This window comes from Salvia miltiorrhiza, chromosome 1 (assembly GCF_028751815.1).
Source record: "Salvia miltiorrhiza cultivar Shanhuang (shh) chromosome 1, IMPLAD_Smil_shh, whole genome shotgun sequence".
Lineage (NCBI taxonomy): Eukaryota > Viridiplantae > Streptophyta > Magnoliopsida > Lamiales > Lamiaceae > Salvia > Salvia miltiorrhiza.
This window is the reverse complement of record NC_080387.1, coordinates 2018762-2039675: the sequence shown is the minus strand read 5'-3', so window position 1 is coordinate 2039675 and position 20914 is coordinate 2018762. Positions and strand designations below refer to the sequence as shown.

The 20914-nt window shown below is 39.4% G+C and overlaps 2 protein-coding genes and 1 long non-coding RNA gene across 3 annotated transcripts; all 3 read left to right on the top strand.

Moving 5' to 3' along the window:
• The first annotated feature begins 144 nt into the window (after positions 1-144).
• Positions 145-2502, top strand: LOC131007156 (uncharacterized). Its single transcript, XM_057934316.1, has one exon. It carries the CDS (start codon positions 145-147, stop codon positions 2500-2502), a length of 2358 nt encoding a protein of 785 aa, XP_057790299.1.
• A 3992-nt stretch (positions 2503-6494) lies between these two features.
• Positions 6495-7495, top strand: LOC131007248 (uncharacterized). Its single transcript, XM_057934401.1, has 3 exons — positions 6495-6739; positions 6811-7311; positions 7388-7495. The coding sequence occupies exons 1-2, from the start codon at positions 6551-6553 to the stop codon at positions 7066-7068; spliced, it is 447 nt and encodes a 148-aa protein (XP_057790384.1). The 5' UTR covers positions 6495-6550; the 3' UTR covers positions 7069-7311; positions 7388-7495.
• A 114-nt stretch (positions 7496-7609) lies between these two features.
• On the top strand, positions 7610-8617 carry LOC131007247 (uncharacterized). The gene is made up of 4 exons (XR_009096000.1): positions 7610-7648; positions 7835-7942; positions 8039-8135; positions 8287-8617. It is a non-coding gene; the product is annotated as an uncharacterized LOC131007247 (long non-coding RNA).
• Positions 8618-20914: the final 12297 nt, after the last annotated feature.

Below are 20914 nucleotides of genomic sequence, written 5' to 3'. Positions count from 1 at the left end.
TCACAAGAGTATGAGGACGGAGTTGAAGCTTTTTTGAATTTTGCAGTCCAAAGTGGTTGTGATGCTAACTTAATCTCTTGTCCTTGTGCAAAGTGTGCTAACACTAGGAAGTATAAACGTATTGTCGTAAAGGGTCATATAATAATGAATGGTATGGACATGACATATAAAAAGTGGGTATGGCATGGTGAAGGGCAGACATCATCTCTATCAACACATGATACTAATCGGGTTGGACAAGGGAATACGGGATGTAGTGTTGAGGAACCAATAGATATGATTCACGATGCGTATGATGTCTATGAAAATAACCCAACCCATTTTCAGACGTTGCTTGAAGACGCTGAAAAACCTCTATATCCTGGTTGTAGTCAATTTACCAAGCTATCTGCCACTATTAAATTGTACAATTTGAAGGCGAAACATGGTTGGAGTGATAGTAGTTTCAATGATCTATTGAAATTGGTAAAAGAAATGCTCCCTGAAAGCAATTCCATGCCTTTTTCTTTGTACGATGCAAAGAAAACCTTAAGCACCCTAGGGTTAGATTATGATAAGATTCATGCCTGCCCCAACGATTGTATTTTATATCGGAAGGAGTATTTAGATTCAAGTGATTGCCCTACATGTGGGATGTCAAGATGGAAGGTGAATAAGAAAGGTAAGGCTATGCCTGGAGTGCCGTCAAAAGTGATGTGGTATTTTCCTCCAATACCAAGATTCCGAAGAATGTTTCGTACTCGGGAAATTGCGAAAGAGCTAGTTTGGCATGCAGATGAAAGAAAGCGTGACGGTAAGTTGCGTCATCCAGCTGATGCACCGGCTTGGAGATTAGTAGACAACAAATGGCCCGATTTCGGCAACGAACCCAGAAATCTTAGATTAGCTTTAGCTACAGATGGTATGAATCCACACAATATGATGAATTCTAACTATAGCTGTTGGCCTGTTGTACTTGTCACGTACAACCTTCCTCCGTGGTTATGCATGAAAAGAAGATTTATGATGCTAACTCTATTGATTTCTGGTCCCAAGCAACCCGGGAATGATATTGATGTATACTTGGCACCCCTAATTGATGACTTGAAAGAGTTATGGGAGATAGGCATCCAAGCATATGACGCACATCGTTCTCAAAGCTTCACACTTAGATCTGTTCTATTATGGACAATCAATGATTTTCCTGCCTATGGAAACTTGTCTGGGTGTTCTGTTAAAGGGTATAAAGCATGCCCGATTTGTGCAGATCAAACTCATTCTAAATGGCTACCGTACAGTAGAAAAGTATCTTATACAGGACACCGACAATTTTTACCTGAATCCCATCCATACCGAAGGCAGAAGAAAGCGTTTGACGGCGTACAAGAGTTGCGGGCTGCCCCAAAACCTCTAAGTGGCACAGAAGTTTTTGAAAGAATGCAAGCATGCAATTGTGTGTGGGAAAAAACAAAGGGCAGAAAAATATCAGATGAAGTGAATTCTAAGAAGAGAAAGAAAAAGGATAAAAAAGAGCAAAATGAGACAAAAGAGTCAGTTGGTCCTTCCGTAGGCAACTCATGTTTCAAGAAAAAGTCAATTTTCTATGAGTTAGAGTATTGGCAATATTTACATGTTCGTCACATACTCGATGTGATGCACATCGAAAAAAATGTTCTAGAAAGTCTAATCGGTACATTGCTGGATATTCCTGGGAAAACCAAGGATGGAGTTGCTGCGAGAATGGATTTGGTACACATGGGTGTGCGAAATGAGTTAGCACCAACTGTGGTTGGGAAGAAGACATGTTTGCCGCCTGCATGTTATACACTTACTAAAGAGGAGAAGCGCAAAGTCTGTACTTCATTTCTTGGAATGAAGTTTCCCGATGGATATTCTTCAAACATTAGTAAGCTCGTATCCATGAAGGATCTGAAACTTAGTGGATTAAAATCACATGATTGCTATGTATTGATGCAGCAATTGCTTCCAATAGCTATTCGTGGTGTTTTGCCTAAGCATGTGAGGATTGCCATTACTAGGTTGTGTCACTTTTTTAATGATATATGCAATAAAGAGATAGATGTGCCTAGGTTGGAAGTAATTCAAAAAGACATAGTGACAACTTTGTGCCTGCTTGAGAAATACTTCACACCTTCATTTTTTGACATCATGGTACATTTAACTGTACATCTTGTGCGTGAAGTTAAATTGTGTGGTCCGGTGTGGTATAGATGGATGTATCCTTTTGAGAGATACATGAAAATTTTGAAGGGGTATGTACGCAATCGTCATCAACCAGAAGGGTGTATTGCCGAGTCATATATTGTAGAAGAGGCTGTTGAATATTGCTCGGAATACTTAGCCAATACATACACTATAGGGATCCCATCTTCTAATCTTAAGGACAACCTGACAGAGTCTTCATCAAGAGCTACAGTAAAAGTAATCAGTGATGAAGAATGGGAGCAAGCTCATCGTTATGTGCTAACAAACGATGCCGATATTGATCCCTATATTGAGTAAGCTTGAACTATTAATTTCATTTTTCAACTTAGTGAACAAAGGTCAGATCACTCTAAATCCAATAACTTCTATAGGGCTCACATGGCACATTTGACAACAATGTTTCCTAAGAAAGCTAAGATGAAGAAATGGCTTCAAGAGGAACACAATAGGCTTTTTATTACTTGGATGCGTGAGCAAGTAAGTACTCTATTGGAAATTATTACTGTTTATGTTATAAAAAATTAACTTATATTATTCTTTAACTTGTTTGTAGGTTGCAAATACAGCTATCGACTCTAGATTGAGATTTCTTTCTTTTGGGCCTAGCAAACGTGTAACACAATATGCTAGTTACACTATTGATGGTTTTGTTTTTAATACAAAAAACCGTGATGATTTTAGAGTGGCTCAAAATTCTGGAGTTAGCATACATGCAAGTGTTATGCAAGTTGCTAGTTCGAAAGATAAGAATCCAATTGTTTGTGACATGTTATTTTATGGAAGAATTGAGGAAATATGGGAGTTTGATTACACTGCATTCCGTGTTGTAGTATTTAAGTGTAGTTGGGTGGACAACAAAAGTGGCGTAAGAGTGGATGATTCTGGCTTTACCTTAGTGAATTTGAATAAATTAGGGTACAAGACAGATTCATTTATATTAGGTAATCAAGCTAAACAAGTGTTCTACATTCAAGATCCTGAGGATGAAGCATGGTCTGTAGTTCTTGCTAGTCCCAACAAACGATACACTGAAGAAGTCAATCGTGATAATATGGGAGACATTTCTGTCCAACTCCAAGGTTTTTCAAGAACAGTGCCTGTAGTTGATTCAAACAATGCGTCAGATGAAAATGAACCACCATGTGTGCGTGAAGACTGTGATGTTATTTGGGTTGACAATGCTAATATGTAGTTTGGTATGAGTTTTGCAATATTTATTTATTTTTTTGCACCTAATGATTATATAGTTATTTTTACATGTTTGTTAAAATAATTGTTGTTGCTAATGATATACATTATTGACCTTGTCCAGGGAGTGCTCATTTAGGAAGCACAATTGTCGATTCTAAAATATCATTTTGATTACATACACTATAATAAAACTAATATCTGTCGGTTATCACTATATTTCTGGAGTTCCATTATTTATGGCTAGGAATCTAGACTTATAGTGGATCTGTGTGTTTGGTAAACTGATTGATTTTCTTTGCTGTTATAAACTGATTGACATTAGGTGCTAATATTACAATTACACTCATTTGCTTATTTATCACAACAGTTGTCTTATGTTATAGTTTCTAGTGAATCTATACTTAGTGGTTTTAATCGATACAATGGTTCTTTTTTTTATAGGGATTTGATCGAGAAGGAAAGTTGAGATCTAGCTGCTAGACTCAGGGAGAAGCTCCAAACTGTAGAACAGGACTAGGATTTCAATGGATAATGATCCGCCTGCCCCGGCACCTTCTACAAATACAACTTCAACAAGTAGAGCCAAAAGGGGGAAAGTATGTCTGACGAAAGTTGCTCAGCGGAGGGCAAAAGGGGTCATCCAACATGTTGATTTTAACGCACGTGGACAGCCAGTGGGTGAGGCAGCAGCTGAAATGCAAAGTTACATTGGCCTCCTTACACGTGATCACGTGAAGATAAACATTAAGAAGTGGAAAGCTGTCCCGCAAGATGTTAAAGACCTGATATGGGACACGGTTAAAGTAAATCTCCAGAAAATATGTTATTTTTGTGTTTTTAATTTCATATGTTTGTATAATTTCATTGATTTCATGCTCTTGTAGTCTTCCTACGATGTTCCCGAGCAGTGGAAGGCTGGATGTATGGAATCTGCAAATGCCAAGTGGCGAAGCTGGAAATGTAGAATGTACAATGAATTCATTGTACCATGTCAAGATGACGCCTCGAAGTTGCAAGAACCACCACCGGGAAGTGGCATTCTGCCATTAGAATGGAATCAGTTTGTAGTCACTCGACTGTCGACTGAATTTAAGGTGTTTGATTTTTAAAGATTTTTTAGTTGCTTGAAGCTCTGTCTCTTACATCACTACTTTAATATTGCAGAATTTCAGTGCGCAACAAAAGGAGAGACGGAGTAAGAACATATACCCCCATCGACTTTCCCGCAAAGGATATGCTAAATTTGCCGAAGAGTTGAAGGTTGTAAATTCCTTTTTTGCTAAGAGATTATTGAATAGTCAAAACATAGTATGCGGACTCTTTAAGAACCATGCATGAGCAGGTGATGTTGTGTTAGTAGGATGCGTATAACAGTTGAGAAAGGGAAATGGGAATGCTTGCATACACTCTGTAGCTGCTGGGAATGCATCGAATAGTGAACTGACAGTCTTGAATATAGCCTGATTACTTATTCCCTACTGTTAATAGGATGTTGATTTTCATTGATTCTCGAATTACTTATTCCCTGCTGTGATTTGAGCCAATTGGGCTAATGTAACAATACTCTAAAAATCACTAGACTCTGCTTAAAATATCAAATGCATTTAGGAATCTTGTTCAGGTAGAGACCGTCATGGACAAAAGATAGATTTTATTACCAGTGCTACAAAACCTAGTTTGATAGGCGATTCAATGAGAACTTGAGCTTTCCTGCAGGTGTTTATGAAAGATTAAAGAATGTTATTATTTTCTCTTACATTAATTATAAAAGCAAATGGTGAAGAATTGACCAAAGATCCTTCTCTCATACTTGATACTTGTTTGTCATCGTTTTCTGATAGTGAGAAATAACTGCATCATCTGGTGAAAGGAACCTGTATCTTTTTCCAATCTGCAGTCAAATTAAAGTTTTCCCTCTTACTTTAATGTCCCCAACAAATGTTTGCTATTTAATGAACATTTTGCAGTAACTATACTCTCTAAATTCATATTATTTGTTTTGTAGACGTCTGATTTACACGGTGATGAAGATATAGACAGAGCTGTGATGTGGAAGAAAGCAAGACTGACCAAGGACGGAGAAGTTCAGAATGATAACTTGAAGAATGCTTTCGAGAAAATAGTATGAAATTGCATTATGTTATTTTAATTTAAATTATTCATTAAATTGGACAAATGTTTTAACCATTTAATTGCTTAAAAATAACAGGATGACTGCATAAGGGAAAAGGAGGAAGGCCGAGTTGATTCTTCATCTTGTTCAAGCGATTTGCTATCACGTGCCCTGGAGAAACCTGAACATAGTGGCCGTGTGCGAGGTTTAGGGGCAGGGGTGAAACCCAAATCATTCTTTGAAACACCTAGAGTTAAGAAACAAGAAATTGATGAGAAAGCGCAAACTGAGCTGGAAGAAGCAAAGAAGCAAATAAAAGAACAAGATGGACGCATACTTGTTCTAGATAAAGTGATCTACGAGTTAGTAAGCAGAATTGAAAAACTGGAATCGAAGGTGGGTGATAAGGACGATAAGTCTGAAGGATTAGGCAGCTGTTCTGTGATAAAGCCTCAAAAGATGCAGATTGAAAACGATGAAGACATGAAGGTGGTTGAAAACGCTGAAGACATCAAGGTGGTTGAAAAATCAGTTGGGTAATTTTTAATTCTTTCTAGCAGCCTATTAATATTAATTAATACTTCTAACATATATTGTGTTGTGTATTTAGAGACCTGATAAGAAGACACATGGAAAAAAGATTGAAAACGATGAAGACATGAAGGTGGTTGAAAACGATGAAGACATCAAGGTGGTTGAAAAATCAGTTGGGTAATTTTTAATTCTTTCTAGCAGCCTATTAATATTAATTAATACTTCTAACATATATTGTGTTGTGTATTTAGAGACCTGATAAGAAGACACGTGGAAAAAAGATTGAAAACGATGAAGACATGAAGGTGGTTGAAAACGATGAAGACATTGAGATGGTTGAAAAATCAGTTGGGTTGGAGGTATTATGTGAATACTTTTGAAAAATATTTTTGGTCTTTTCTTCCTTTCATCTATTTTTGGTCTTTTCTTCCTTTCTAATTGATGTAGGGGAAGGTGGTTAAATTACTTGAAGACGGATCCAAAAAACTTGTAGCTTACGGAACGGTCATGGTTGCTGGAGATGTCCTTCACGGATCTCCCTTTCCTAAAGACTGCTTACGTGTGGCGATTGATGAGGTTGTTGATGATAATGCACGATTACCCAAACCTATTTCAGATGACATGGTTACAGTGGGAAATGCATTAGGAACCCATGTAGCATGGCCTACTCATTTGGTGGTGGAGAAATCAATTGAGGTAATTTTAATTCTTTCTAGCAGCCTTTTAGTATTAATTAATACCTAACATATAATGTGTTGTGTATTTAGAAACCTGATAAGAAGACACGTGGAAAAAAGATTTTGAAAGAGTCCGCGGTGAAGAATTTGTCATCATTGCCTTCATCATTAGTAGCACTATATTGTATGATGGAGAAGTCATTCGCGGGAGAAGGAATACGTCTTCCAATAGACTTTGAAATGTTTGGGCAAGATCTAAAAATTTGGATTCTCTTGAAGGATGATGTGATTCCCTTTTGTAATCTGGAACCGATTACAGGGAACAGCATTATCGCATACATTTGGTAAATATCTTATTAAGCTACTATCATTTATAATCGGGATTTCTTATCTAAGTCTGAAATGATTTGTTGACAGCCATTCTTATGGAAAGATGAAGACAGAGGGAAGTCTTGGGAGGTTTATGTTTGTGAATCCATTTACTGTATCTCAAAATCGACAAGACTCAACCGAGACAAGAGCCCGCAAACTAGCAGACAGGTTACTTCAGGCTTTATCAAATCAGCTGGTACTCGTTCCTTGCAACGTGGGGTAAGTGAAAATGTTAAGTTAGTAGTTAGTGTGGTATATGTTTTCGCCTACTAATCCAATTTTTTTTATAAAATAGTGGGCATTGGATTCTGACAATCATTGATCTTGAGAAAGATCGTGTCTCTTTGATGGATCCAATTTCTCATCGGAATAAAGATACCCCATGGAAACTCGTCGTTGACACGTAAGTCTTACACACTTTAACTAATCATTTCTGTTATTGATTTTTATAGCTAATATGAAATTTCTGGTTGCCTTTGATTTCAAGTGCGATGAATATTGTGAATGCACGCAAGGGAAAAAATTCAAGAAAACAGCAAGTTGGGAAGTGGTTAAGGTAGGTATAATTTTCTATTTATGGCTATTACAACTTAATTATGTTTGTTATTGCCAAGTTCCCTAGCTAATATGTGAACTGTAAACTGCCACTTATTGGCTGCTCTTGTTGGCTGAAAATCATGCATATGAAGGGGTAAACTGCCACTTATTGACTGCTCTTTTTCGGATTCTTGAATCTTGATAGGGTCCTATCCAGCCTGATGCATCTCAATGTGGATTTTATGTCATGAAGTTCATGAAAGAGATCATAACACGCTATGAACTTAATGCCTACACGTCTCTATCATCGATGGTAACTATATATATTATACTCTTCATCATTTAACTTTCTAATAGAACTTTTGTAATTATTCATAAAATATATTTATGTACGTATTTCTTTTTACAGTTTAAGAATGTTAAGACATACACCGAAGCTGAAATCGATGATATTCGTGAGGAATGGGCAACTTTTGTGATAAAGCATGTGTTTGCTTGAACTTTAGGTATGATAGCGATATGTTAATGTAAATTTTCTTAGGTGCAAGCTATGGATAATTGAAAGCTGTTGCATTTACATTCATGAAATCCTTTAACTTAATGTTTTATTTGCATAAAAATTTCACATTTTGACTGCATGAAGTTGGTATTATGCAGGAATGGAGCAGATGATAGGAAAGATAGAAGTTCCCGGGAACTACAATCCTTATTTACAACAAGAAGACTACAACATGGATGGATAACCGTATAGATCTCTTGACTTGTGGTATATGTGCTTTATGAACTGAAAATATTAGTTTCTTCTACTCGAACTCGGAGAATGCTGACCTTGTCGTCTTGAACTGCATTTTGTCTGGCCTCGTTGCTTTAAATTACTCATGTATTGGACTGCATTTTGCCCTGTAGATTAACAGATCTTACTTTTGAATCTTTGATGATTGTTTTTGCAACTTCTGAATGTTAATATTATGTTCTCAATGTTATTTTATTATTTGAATTTTTTTCTTTTGAGTTTTAGATATAAATAAAAAGCAAAATTGAGAATATATAAAAAATATGCAGAAAACTGTCATCTATTACATGCAAAACTGTTATCTATGATAAAATAGACAACAAAAATTAAAGGTCATACATAACGGTTAGTAACCGTTATGTATGATAACAATAACGAAAATAATCCGTTATGTATGTGGAGACAAACCGTTATGAATGAAAGTCATAGATAACGGATGTAAGTGTTATGTATCACAATATAAAACCGTTATCTATATCTTACAAAGATAACGGTTTAAACCGTTATAAAAAGTATAAAAAACTGTTAACTATGTTATGAGAAAAAAGAAATATTATATAATAGATAACGGATTAATTCTAATACATAACAGTCGAAAACCGTTATCTTTTTCTTACAAAGATAACGGTTTAAACCGTTATAAAAAGTATAAAAAACTGTTAACTATGTTATGAGAAAAAAGAAATATTATATAATAGATAACGAATTAATTCTAATACATAACAGTCGAAAACCGTTATCTTTTTCTTACAAAGATAACGGTTTAAACCGTTATAAAAAGTATAAAAAACTGTTAACTATAATATGAAAAAATATATATTATGGAATAGATAACGGATAAATTATAATACATAACAGTCGAAAACCGTTATGTATAATGAATATAGATAACGGTTTTATAACCGTTATGTATGTGTGGTTATACTGTTATCTATTCCCTTCATAGATAACGGTTTTATAACCGTTATGTATGTGTGGTTGTACTGTTATCTTTTCCCTTCATAGATAACGGTTTTTAAACCGTTGTGTATGACACCTATAATAGATAACACCACTATACACAACGCTTTTTTTGCTCATAGATAACGGATAAAATCCGTTATCTATGAGCGTTTTTCTAGTAGTGCTACCCTGGTTTGCGCCCGATCACCTAATGCGGAGCCTCTTACAGTTCCTGTGCAGGCCCTTGCTGCGGCATCCGCCTCGACACCTACTGTGCCACTAGTACCAGCCGAACAACAAAAACAAAGGAAATAAAATCAAGGTAATCCCCGCCTGTAAAGTCAAATGACCCAAAGCAGGTAGCCACAAAAAATGGGAAGAAACCCAAAGGATCACCAAGAAAGAAAGGTAAGGGGACGGTAAGTACGAAAGTTTAAATTTGTTTCCTTATGACTTTTGCAACATGGAATATTCGGGGTTTGCATAAACCCCATAAACATGCGGCTATTTTGGACTTTGTGAAAAAACATAATTTGAATCTTCTTGGTCTTGTGGAAACAAAACTGAATTCGGCTAAGGTTAATAAAATCATGGGTAAAATTCTACCTCATTGGAAGTTTGAGCATAATTTTGATCTTTGCAAAGGAAGACACATACTTATCATGTGGAACCCGATCTTACTTACTGCTTCTTGTATTAAAAAAGATGAGCAACATGTGGTCTTAAAAATTGACTGTTCTATTAGTAAGAATTCTTTCTACTTTACTTGTGTCTATGGCTTTAACACACTTGCGAAGATGAAGCCATTGTGGAAAACCTTGGCGGACTTGAGTTCGCAGAATTTTTCTAATGTTATTGCAGGGGATTTCAACAATGTGAAGGAACCCGGAGATAGGGCGGGTGGCTCTACACCTATGCCATGGGAGTATGCTGATTTTGTTGATGCTTGTGCGGAAGGGGGGCTTGAGGACGCCCCATCCTCCGGCTGTTTCTACACTTGGACAAATTTGAAAGTCTACTCCAAAATTGATAGGGTAATGTATAATAATGCTTGGGCGTTGGCAAACTTCTTCTGCCGGGAAGATTTTCTCACAATGGGAGTACACTCGGATCACTCGGCATCCATTATTCACTTATTTGATAAAGTCAAGAATTTTTCCCAACCATTTAAATTCTTTAACTTCTAGATGTAGAGTCCGAATTTCCATGAGCTAGTGGAGGAAACATGGATGAAAAATTGGATACGAAAGCTCAACTAAATTTCTCCATGAAGCTCAAAAAGCTACAACAAGTCCTTAGGAATTTCAACAATAAGGATTGTGCCCACCTAATGGAGAGAGCAAATGCAGCAAGATTGAAGCTTAATGCAATACAAGAGATGCTTGATAAAGATCCTTGTAACACTGCACTCAAGGAAGATGAAATAGGCGCACGAAAGGAGGCCCTCCTCCTTGACTTGGCCGAAAAGGACTTCCTCAAGCAAAAAGCCAAATGCCAACATTTAAACTTTGCAGATAAAAATTCCAAATATTTTTTCTCCACGATTAAGAAAATAAATATCACTAACTCTATATCTTTCTTATGCAAGGATAATGGAGAGGAGACTAGAGACATGGATGAGATAATATCACTTTTTGACGACCACTATAAGGACCTCTTTGGCACGGAAACACAGTCGGACCCCATTGAGTGGAGTGCTTTTGAGGAGGGGCCGAGACTTCAACTTTGCGAGAAGGATGCAATGGTTGCCCCCATCTCGGACCAAGAAATCAAGGATGCATTGTGGGACATTGTCAACGAAAAAACGCCGGGTCCCGATGGTTTCTCGGAGCTTTGGGTGACGGTTAAGATTGAATTACTTGAGACAGTCCACGAGTTTTTTAACTATAGGCTGATCCTTAAGGAATTAACACTCTCATACCAAAACCAACCACAACTCGTCAGTGGGCGACTTCATGCCGATTGCATGCACAAATGTGCTCGACAAGATCATCACAAAGATCCTTACCAACCGAATGCAGTCTTCTCTAAATAATATAATTCACTACTCTCAATCTGCTTTCACCAAAGGCCGCTCTATTACTGATAATATCTTTTTGGCCTAGGAACTGATTCGGAAGTACGAGAGGAAGAGGATTTCACCAAGATGCATGTTAAAGATCGACCTTCAAAAAGCTTATGACTCGATCTCATGGACTTTCTTGGGACGGATGCTTGTCGGCCTTGGCTTCCACAAAACCTTTATTCAATGGATAATGACGTGTGTTACCTCGGCCACTTTCACCTTAAACATCAATGGAGGACACCACCATTTCATTCAAGGAAAAAGAGGCTTAAGGCAAGGGGACCCGATGTCACCAACGCTCTTTCTCTTTTGCACGGAGTACTTGATGAGGCTACTCCAACTTCGCACGAGAGAGAGGGAATTCAATTTCCACCCAAAATGTGAAAGTCTCAAAATCACACATCTCGCCTTTGCTGATGACCTACTCATGTTTGGTAGGGGGGACCTTGGCTCCATGGAGATCATTGATGACACACTTAAGGAGTTTGCGGGAGCATCGAGACTTAGAATCAACAAAAGGAAATTCCAAATTTTCTTGGCAGGTATGAATGTCACTAAAAGGAAGGAGATCATCGACCTCTTTGGATTTGAGGCTGGATCACTCCCAATTAAATACTTGGGTATCCCCTTCGCATCCAAGAAGCTCACGGCGGCCCAATATGAACCTTTAATCAAAAAGATCTCCGATGGCATCCACAAATGGACGGACATCAACCTTTCCATGGCGGGAAGACTTGAGTTGGCACGAGCTGTCCTCCAAGGTACGGAATGTTATTGGCTTCAAATCTTCCCCCTTCCGGCGGAAGTCATACAAAGACTCAATCGGATTGTGAGAACGTTTGTGTGGGGTAAGACATCGGGACAAGTGGCGTGGAAAAAAATATGCCTCCCCAAGGAGGAAGGGGGACTTTCTTTGCGGGATCTTAGTACTTGGAACAAAGCGTTTCTCATCAAAAATCTTTGGAATATTCATTCCAAAGCGGAGTCCTTGTGGATACTTTGGGTTCACACAGAATATATCAAAAAGAAGGACATTTGGACTCTAAAACCACACTCAACGGATTCGCCTCTCATCAAGAACATTTGTGGGGTTCGGGACTTACTCATTGAGAAGCATGCGAACTCCATACCGAAGGCGCAAGAGTCACTCACTAAGTGGGCAGATTCAAATCTTACGGTAGGGGCTTATGAATGCTTTCGACCTAAAGGTGAGAAAGCATTTTGTCACAAAGCTATTTGGAAACCATTTATCCCTCCACGATGCTCTATCACTCTTTGGTTGGCACTCTAACATCGACTCAAAACAGTGGATCGATGAGAAGGGGTGCAAAAACTGTGCTCCATTTGCAAAGCTGATGATGAGACTCACGATCACCTTTTCTTTAAGTGTGAAGGCACTAAAAAGATTTGGGAGGATATTAAAGCTTGGATGCGACTCAACGGACTCATGTCTACAATACCGAGTGCTTTAAAACACCTCATGACAAAGAAGAAGGGATCGGCAATCGTGAGCAAGGCCAAACTCCTTACGCTTGCAATGACGGTAAACCACCTTTGGTTTGCTCGGAATAAGCTTATTTTCGAAGAAGAGGCCTTCGTCGGGACAAAGGTACTTTATGAGATAAAATGTGATATCTTCATATGTTTGTTTGAGCTCTATCCACCGGAGGAGGTTCGGGCCCACCTTGAATGGAATGGAGTTTCCACTAGGTGGAAATAAGTTGACCACCTATCGTGAGTCCCCAGTTGTCACGACCGGCCTTAATTAAGGATAATTAAGCCGGGGAAACCGTGACTAATGGAGGGAGATTAGAAGCGGGGTAGAAAGGGGAATAATCAAACAAGAAAGGATCGCATTTCATCATTCTTAACAAAAGGGATATCTATAATATAACGGAGGTTTAGTCGTATAGACTCAAATAACTAGTAAGTTCAGATAACTCCGACTTAGCCAAAATAACATAAAACTTCTGAGTACGCAGCGGAATAAGGTTCTGATTACATGTATAAAGACATGTATCCCTAGAGTTCATTAATACATAATAAGATAAAAGAGTCCCGCTCGTCACTTCATCACCATCGGCAGCTACTCAATCTGCACATTTAGAAATATATGCAGGGCTGAGTACAAAAGTACTCAGTGGGCACGTATGCCTAAGTATAAAAATACATGCTTCAAAACTGTAAATTGTCATGCCATCATAAACAGTACAGCAAGGGAGTTTTTTCGCTAAAAAGGCCCAAGCTTACTAAGTTCATTTGTGATTCTTAAAGTTTGACTGATCAGTCTAAGTTCTCTTGTATTTTATCATATCTGAAGCTTGTGTGCCGGAGAGGTGGCCACCTCTCACGGTCACTTGACCGGCCAACCCGCTAGATGACTCACGGTCACTGGTGTACACTAGCCCTGGCAGGATAGCTATCAACTGCTCAAGACCCGAATTCGATTACATAACTGGCAAAGCCACATCAGATAGATATCATACTAAAATTTAAACATTTTATGGCAAGACAATATTTGAAATAATTTCAATTAATTTAGTCATGAAATAACTTGCTTGAACGTAACATTTAAACTCATTTGATATATATAAAAGTAATACCCACCTGATAGTGATTTTCTGTGATACAAAAGCTCCTCAACAGATTATCAATCTCGCCCTTGACCTTTATTACGAGAATATATGTACATATATAAGATATTTGCTCGAATAAAAATCCTCAAATGAGAATGTGTATTTAACTATGCATGATCCTTATGCATGAATTATTATTCTGAAATAATAATCAGGGAATTTCTATTGTTAATCCAAGCTATCGGATTTAAACAAAGCTAAGTCTCGTCTCATGAAGCCGGATAATTAATAAAAATTAATCCGTTCTCTTAGGGTGTTCTAATCCGTCAATTAAATAAACCCCATTCCTCGTAGTCAATAGAAAATAAATAAATACTTCAGCTTATTCGCTTTATAACCGCATAATTAATCGGGCTTAATAAATAGGAACAAGTAATGTTATAAGATTAAATAATTAAAAGACTCAACATAAGGCAGCCTAATAATTAATTAAGTAGAAGTGGGCTTGAATAATTAACATGAGAGGCCCAATTGAAAATATTCATCGGCTCAAGTAATTAAATAAATCTTGGCCCAATAAATAAATAATTAACAGTTGGGCTAAGTTTAAATCAAGTATGCAAGGCCCAACTGCAATTAAATAAATAAGGTCCAACTGAAATAATCGTTCAACCCATTCTACTCTATTAAAATCAGCCCAAATGAAACAATAACCGTCCCAACAATATACATATGGAATTTGGAAATAGAAGTCTATTAATAATAATATCTCAGCCCAATTCTTATAGAATAATTAAAGCCCAACCTTTTAAAATAATTCAGCCCCAAAACAATTATATAGGAGCCCAAAATTAAACAAAACAGGAGCCCAATTCATATAAAAATGCAGTTGGGTTTTAAATAAAAGAATCGGCCCAGAGAGTTATATAATTCGGCCCAAAGTAAAATAAATCAAGGCCCAATTTTCGGCCCAAAGTAAAATAAATAGGAGGCCCAATCGGAATAAAATAACAAAGGCCCAATTACAATTAAAAGGGAAAAGCCCAAATTAAATAAATAACAAAGGCCCATTAAACTAAAGCCCAAGGAGCCCAACTCTCATCCCCCCCAAAATCGATCTCTCTCTCTATACTCTCAAAATCGGCTCCCTCTCTCTTCTCTCTCTCTCGTTCTCAGCCTCCAGCCGGCTCCGGCGCCTTCTCGTCGCCGGCACGAGCCCCTGCTCTCCCAAATCGGAAATCACCGCCGCCTCCCTGAACTTTCGATGAGCGGCGCTCGTTCCTTCTCCCAAATCGGCTCAACAATCAACACAGCTCTCTTCTTTCTTTCCTCAAAATCGGAACATCTCTCTCTCTCGATCTGTTTCCGGCGAGGGGTCCGCCACCGCCGCCATAATCCGACGAGCCAGCCGCCGCCTTCACCTTCTCACATCTCTATTCTCCCTCTCGATTCACGGACGAAAGCAAAACGAAAGGGAGCCCTGATTTCCTCCCCAAATCAGAGAGCGCCGCCGCCTGGAGCCATCGCCGCTGTCCGGAGCTGCTGCTACTGGAATCTTCGGCGACGTTGTCGCCTCAAGCTGGCGTTGCTCCGATTTCTGGAGTCGGTCAGCCTCTTTCCCTCTAGCTTGTTAACGCCGTAGCTGTCGCCTTCAAATCTCGCTAGCACCTTGCCGCCGCCGCCGGGTTCTAGAATCGGCGAGGTCTCCGTGCTCCCCTCCCTGTGTTCGTCCGGCAGGTAGCAATCCAGAGGCTGCCACCGCCAAGGGGCAGTCGCCCTTCTCTTTCTCCGGCCGGCGTCGTGGTTACTCTGATGCAGGCTGGACAACGAGAGTTCGCCGCCTTCTCACTCCGTTCCGGCAGTTGGGGCTCGGCAGTTGCTTGGGCAGTCGGCCCATTTTTCCCAAAGCTAAGTAACTCATCTCCATTCGAATAAAAGTCCTAGTTTTTGTGGTCGTGAGTTCTCGTAAATGCTATTCTGGAGTGCAGTGAAAGTGAAGCATATAATTCCTTCTTTGCTAAGAAGTTAAGAAATCTCATTGTGTTTATAAAGTATAGTGAAGTATGCCTACAATTCGTTCCATCTCCTTAAGCACTTCATAGATGATCGATTATGCTATGATATGATGACAGTATATGTGGCTTGAATGAGTTGAGAAAATGAACTGAAACAGTAGTATATACCTAGAAAATGATTAGAGGTTTGTTGTTGTTGCTGAGTTAAATAAGCTGATTGGATCTTGTTGAAGTTTGGCAAAATTTGAACTGCTCTATCTCTCCCTCTTTCAAGTGTTAACTGGTATCAAATGATTGAATCTGAAAATGGTAGTATTTGTTGTTGTTTAATGAATACAGGTAAAATCATGGAAGAAGATGGAGAGTTTAAGCCAAAGCTTACCTTGAAGTTGGCAGGACACTGGATGAGGATTTCTCCTCCTCCAAAAGCTTCCAAGTGCAGAATGAGGAGGATAGTGAATTGGAGGCTGATTAGCATTGATTTACGTTGCATAATTGAGTGTAGTGGTGGGGATAGTTGGTGGAGTGGAAAGCAAAGTGTAGTGGTGGTAGAAATGGGGAGCAAAGGTTGGTGGAAAGAAAAAGAAAGAAAAAAAATGTAGAGAAGGATTAATGATGTATTATCTAAGTCTCGGTGATTCTGTAACTGTAATAAAATACTGGCTTCGATTCTGCTTGATACTGTATATTTACATAAATCTCGTATTTCGTCATGTGATTTCTTGCTAAAATCGATAAGTTATAAAATGAATCTAAATTAAATCCGTAGATTTAATTCGTTTGTTGTTCTAATATTTAAATTAAATCCGCAGATTTAATTAACTCACGAGTCGAAAATAATCCACGACTTAAGTGAAAAAAAAAATCTAGTTCCATCTCGTTAAATAAATAACGTGACTTTGCTAAGTCAGTTATAACTCTGAAATAATATCATTGACTGTTTTAACAATATAAATTCAGGATCATCAGCTGAATTCATATCAGGATAATAACTGGTTTCATTCACTGATGAACAATAATAAACACGCATTACTGGATTTAAAAATATATAAAAGAGCGGGTCACTACATACTACCCCTCTTAACAAAAATTTCGTCCCGAAATTTGCATATTTCTTCTAAAACAGTTCGGGATATTTCTCCTTCATTTTGTCTTCAAGCTCCCACGTGGCTTCCTCTTGTCCGTGGTGTCTCCATAAAACTTTCACTGATGTGATTGCCTTATTCCTTAGTTGCTGTACTTTTCGATCTAGAATGACCTCTGGTCTCTCTTCATAGCTCAAGTCTGGGCAAATGATCATCTCTTCTTGGTGGATTACGTGCTTTGGATCGAAAACGTATTTTCTGAGTTGTGATACGTGGAAAACATTGTGAACGTTTCCAAAACTTGGCGGTAATGCCAACCTATAGGCTACTGGGCCTATTCTCTCCAAAATCTCATAAGGTCCTACAAACCGAGGTTTGAGCTTTCCCTTGACACCAAACCTAATTATCCCCTTGGAGGGAGATACTTTCAGGAATACCTTGTCTCCTAATTCAAATTGTAATTCAGTTCGGCGTGCATCAGCGTAAGATTTCTGTCTATCTTGCGTCTCCTTTATTCGACCTCGGATCTGGCGAACTATCTCAATCATCTCACTGACCGCATCCGGTCCTAAAATTTTCCTTTCACCCACTTCATCCCAATAAAGTGGTGATCTACATTTTCTTCCATACAATGCCTCATATGGTGCCATATCGATAGTCGCCTGGTAACTGTTATTATAGGCAAATTCAATCAACGGCAGCACTGCTTCCCAACTTCCACCCCTGTCTAACACCACTGTTCTCAACATATCTTCGAGGGTCTGAATTGTCCTTTCAGACTGCCTGTCTGTCTATGGGTGGAAGGCGGTGCTGAAATTTAGCCTCGTGCCTAACTCCTTTTGTAAGCTCATCCAAAATCTAGAAGTAAATTTTGAGTCTCGGTCTGAAGTAATTGACACGGGTACACCGTGTAAGCGTACAATCTCTCGAACATACAACTGAGCTAGCTTGTCTGACCCGTGTGTGATCGGTATTGGTATAAAATGAGCACATTTTGTAAGTCGATCCACTATTACCCAAATGGCAGTGTTTCCTCTCTTTGTTTTGGGCAAACTGGTCACAAAATCCATTGCTATGTGCTCCCACTTCCATTCTGGGATCTCCAATGGTTGTAGCTTTCCATATGGCCTTTGGTGTAGGGCCTTCACTTGTTGGCAAGCTAGGCATCTCTCTACAAAGGATGCTATGTCTCTTTTCATGCCTTCCCACCAAAAATGCTTCTTTATATCTTGATACATCTTAGTACTGCCTGGGTGGGCAGTATAAGGGGTATCGTGAGCCTCACTCATGATTTTATCCTTAAGCTCATCATCATGGGGGATGCATATCCTTCCCTCAAAGAGGATAGCATTATCTGATGCTTCTTGATAATTCTTGACGCCTCCTTTCCTTACTGCTTCCCGTAGTTTTTTCCATCTTCCCATCTTTTCTTTGTGCTTCTACGATCGTCTTCCTCAAGTTAGGTACCGTTGCCACAACGCTTGCTATCGTCCCTGGTGGTTTAATCACTTCTATGCTCATTTTGCTAAATTCCCTTATGAGCACCGTCTCTCGAGTGATGAGAGTTCCCAATTTAGATTGAGTTTTACGACTCAATGCATCAGCCACTACGTTGGCCTTGCCTGGGTGGTAGTTAATACCACAGTCATAATCTTTCACTAGTTCGAGCCATCTCCTCTGTCTCATGTTGAGGTCCTTTTGCTCGAAAAAATATTTCAAGCTTTTGTGGTCTGTGAATATCTCGCACCTAACTCCATATAGGTGGTGTCTCCAAATCTTTAGTGCGTGCACCACTGCAGCTAACTCCAGATCATGAGTCGGGTAATTCAGTTCATGTGGCCTAAGCTGTCGTGACGCATATGCTATCACTCTTCCTTCTTGCATCAGCACGCAGCCAAGTCCATTTTTGGACGCGTCTGTGTAAATCACGTATTCCTTATCAGCTATTGGGACGGCTAACACTGGTGCCGTAGTCAACTTTTCCTTGAGTTCTTGGAAGCTCTTTTCGCACTCCTCTGTCCAAGAAATTTTATTCCCTTCCTGAGTAGTTGCGTCATTGGCCTTGCAATTTTGGAAAATCCTTCCATAAACCTCCGATAGTAACCTGCCAATCCTAAGAAACTTCTTATCTCATTAGGGTTAGTAGGCGATCTCCATTCGCGCACTGCTTGCACTTTTTTCAGGGTCCACTTTAATCCCTTCTGATGACACAATATGTCTTAAAAACGTGACTTCGCTGAGCCAAAACTCGCACTTGCTGAATTTGGCATAAAGGCGCTCCGTCCTCAACGTTTCTAGAACAATTCTCAGATGTTCCTCATGGTCTTTCTCGTTCTTCGAGTAGATCAGGATGTCATCTATAAACACCAAGACAAATTTATCTAAGTACGGATGAAACACTCGATTCATGAGGTCCATGAATACGGCTGGCGCATTAGTTAGCCCGAATGGCACAACTACAAATTCATAGTGGCCATACCTAGTTCGAAATGTCGTCTTAGGTACGTCTTCTGGTCGAATCTTCAGCTGGTGATAACCAGACCGCAAATCAATCTTCGAGAACACGCTTACTCCCTTGAGCTGGTCGAAAAGGTCATCTATCCTTGGTAAAGGATATTTGTTCTTCAGTGTCACTTTGTTCAGTTCCCTATAGTCTATGCACATTCGCAATGTGCCATCCTTTTTCTTCACGAAAAGTACGGGTGCACCCCAAGGTGATACACTTGGCCTAATGAATCCAAGTTCCAAAAGTTCTTGCAGTTGTATCTTGAGTTCTTCCAACTCTTTAGGAGCCATTCGGTATGGTGCCTTCGAAATGGGAGCTGCCCCGGGCTCCAAATCAATGGTAAACTCAATTGGTCTGTCCGGTGGTGGCCCTGGCAGAATCTCTGGAAATACATCTGAAAAATCCCGTACAATTGCTACATCTTCTATACTCTTTTCAGTACCCAGTTCTCCGTGCAAGTATACGAGGTAAGCTGAGTATCCCTTCTTCATCATTTTCGTTGCTTGCAGGGCGGAGATGATCATCTTTCTTCTTCCCATACTAATTCCGTGGAAATGTGAAGGCTCCCTTCCTGGGGGTCGAAACGATATCCGTCTTTCGTTACAAATGATGGTGGCATAGTTCTCGGCTAGCCAGTCCATTCCTAGGATTATGTCCACATCTCCCATCGGTATAACATACGAGTTGTTCACTACAATCTTGAGTGACCCTATATTCAGTTCTAGGTTCAAGCACACATGATCTACTGTCGTCATCCCTGCTATAGGTGATGATATACTCAACTCATGTTCAGCTCTTTCCATTTTAAGTTTTAATGTGTCGACACATGTACTTGAAATGAAAGTATGCGATGCGCCCGTATCAAATAGAACTACAACAGGAGTATTGAGTAGCATGCCCATACCTGCCAAGTTTCCCTGGTTGTTCTCGGGCTGCTTCTGCCTCATAGCATAGGCTCTAGCATGACGAGGCTTTTCATGTTGTTTCTGTTGTCGCTGCTGTTACTGTGGTTGCTGCCTTGGGTATGGTTGGGGCAAAGCTTGGATTGCTCGCAGATGCGGAGCCTGGATAGGTGGTTTTGGTCTTGAACCCGTTCCATGTTGCTTATTCGGGCACCGGTTTGCATAGTGCCCCTTCTGGTTACAGATATAGCAACTATCACTGCCGTCCTTACAGATTCCCACATGATTTTTGTTACATTTGGGCAATGTGGGGCTCTCTGTTGGTTATTTCCCATCTGTTTCGGTGCACTCTGGCCTCCATAGCCCTGTGACTGGAAGACCCGTCCCTGCCATGGCCTCTT

Bases quoted from the DNA above. Each gene is read 5' to 3' on its own strand.
- LOC131007248 (XM_057934401.1), top strand. From the start codon at position 6,551: ATGGTTGCTGGAGATGTCCTTCACGGATCTCCCTTTCCTAAAGACTGC. The intron at 6,740-6,810 runs GTAATTTTAATT...TTGTGTATTTAG, and splicing joins TGGTGGAGAAATCAATTGAG to AAACCTGATAAGAAGACACG.
- LOC131007156 (XM_057934316.1), top strand. From the start codon at position 145: ATGAATGGTATGGACATGACATATAAAAAGTGGGTATGGCATGGTGAA.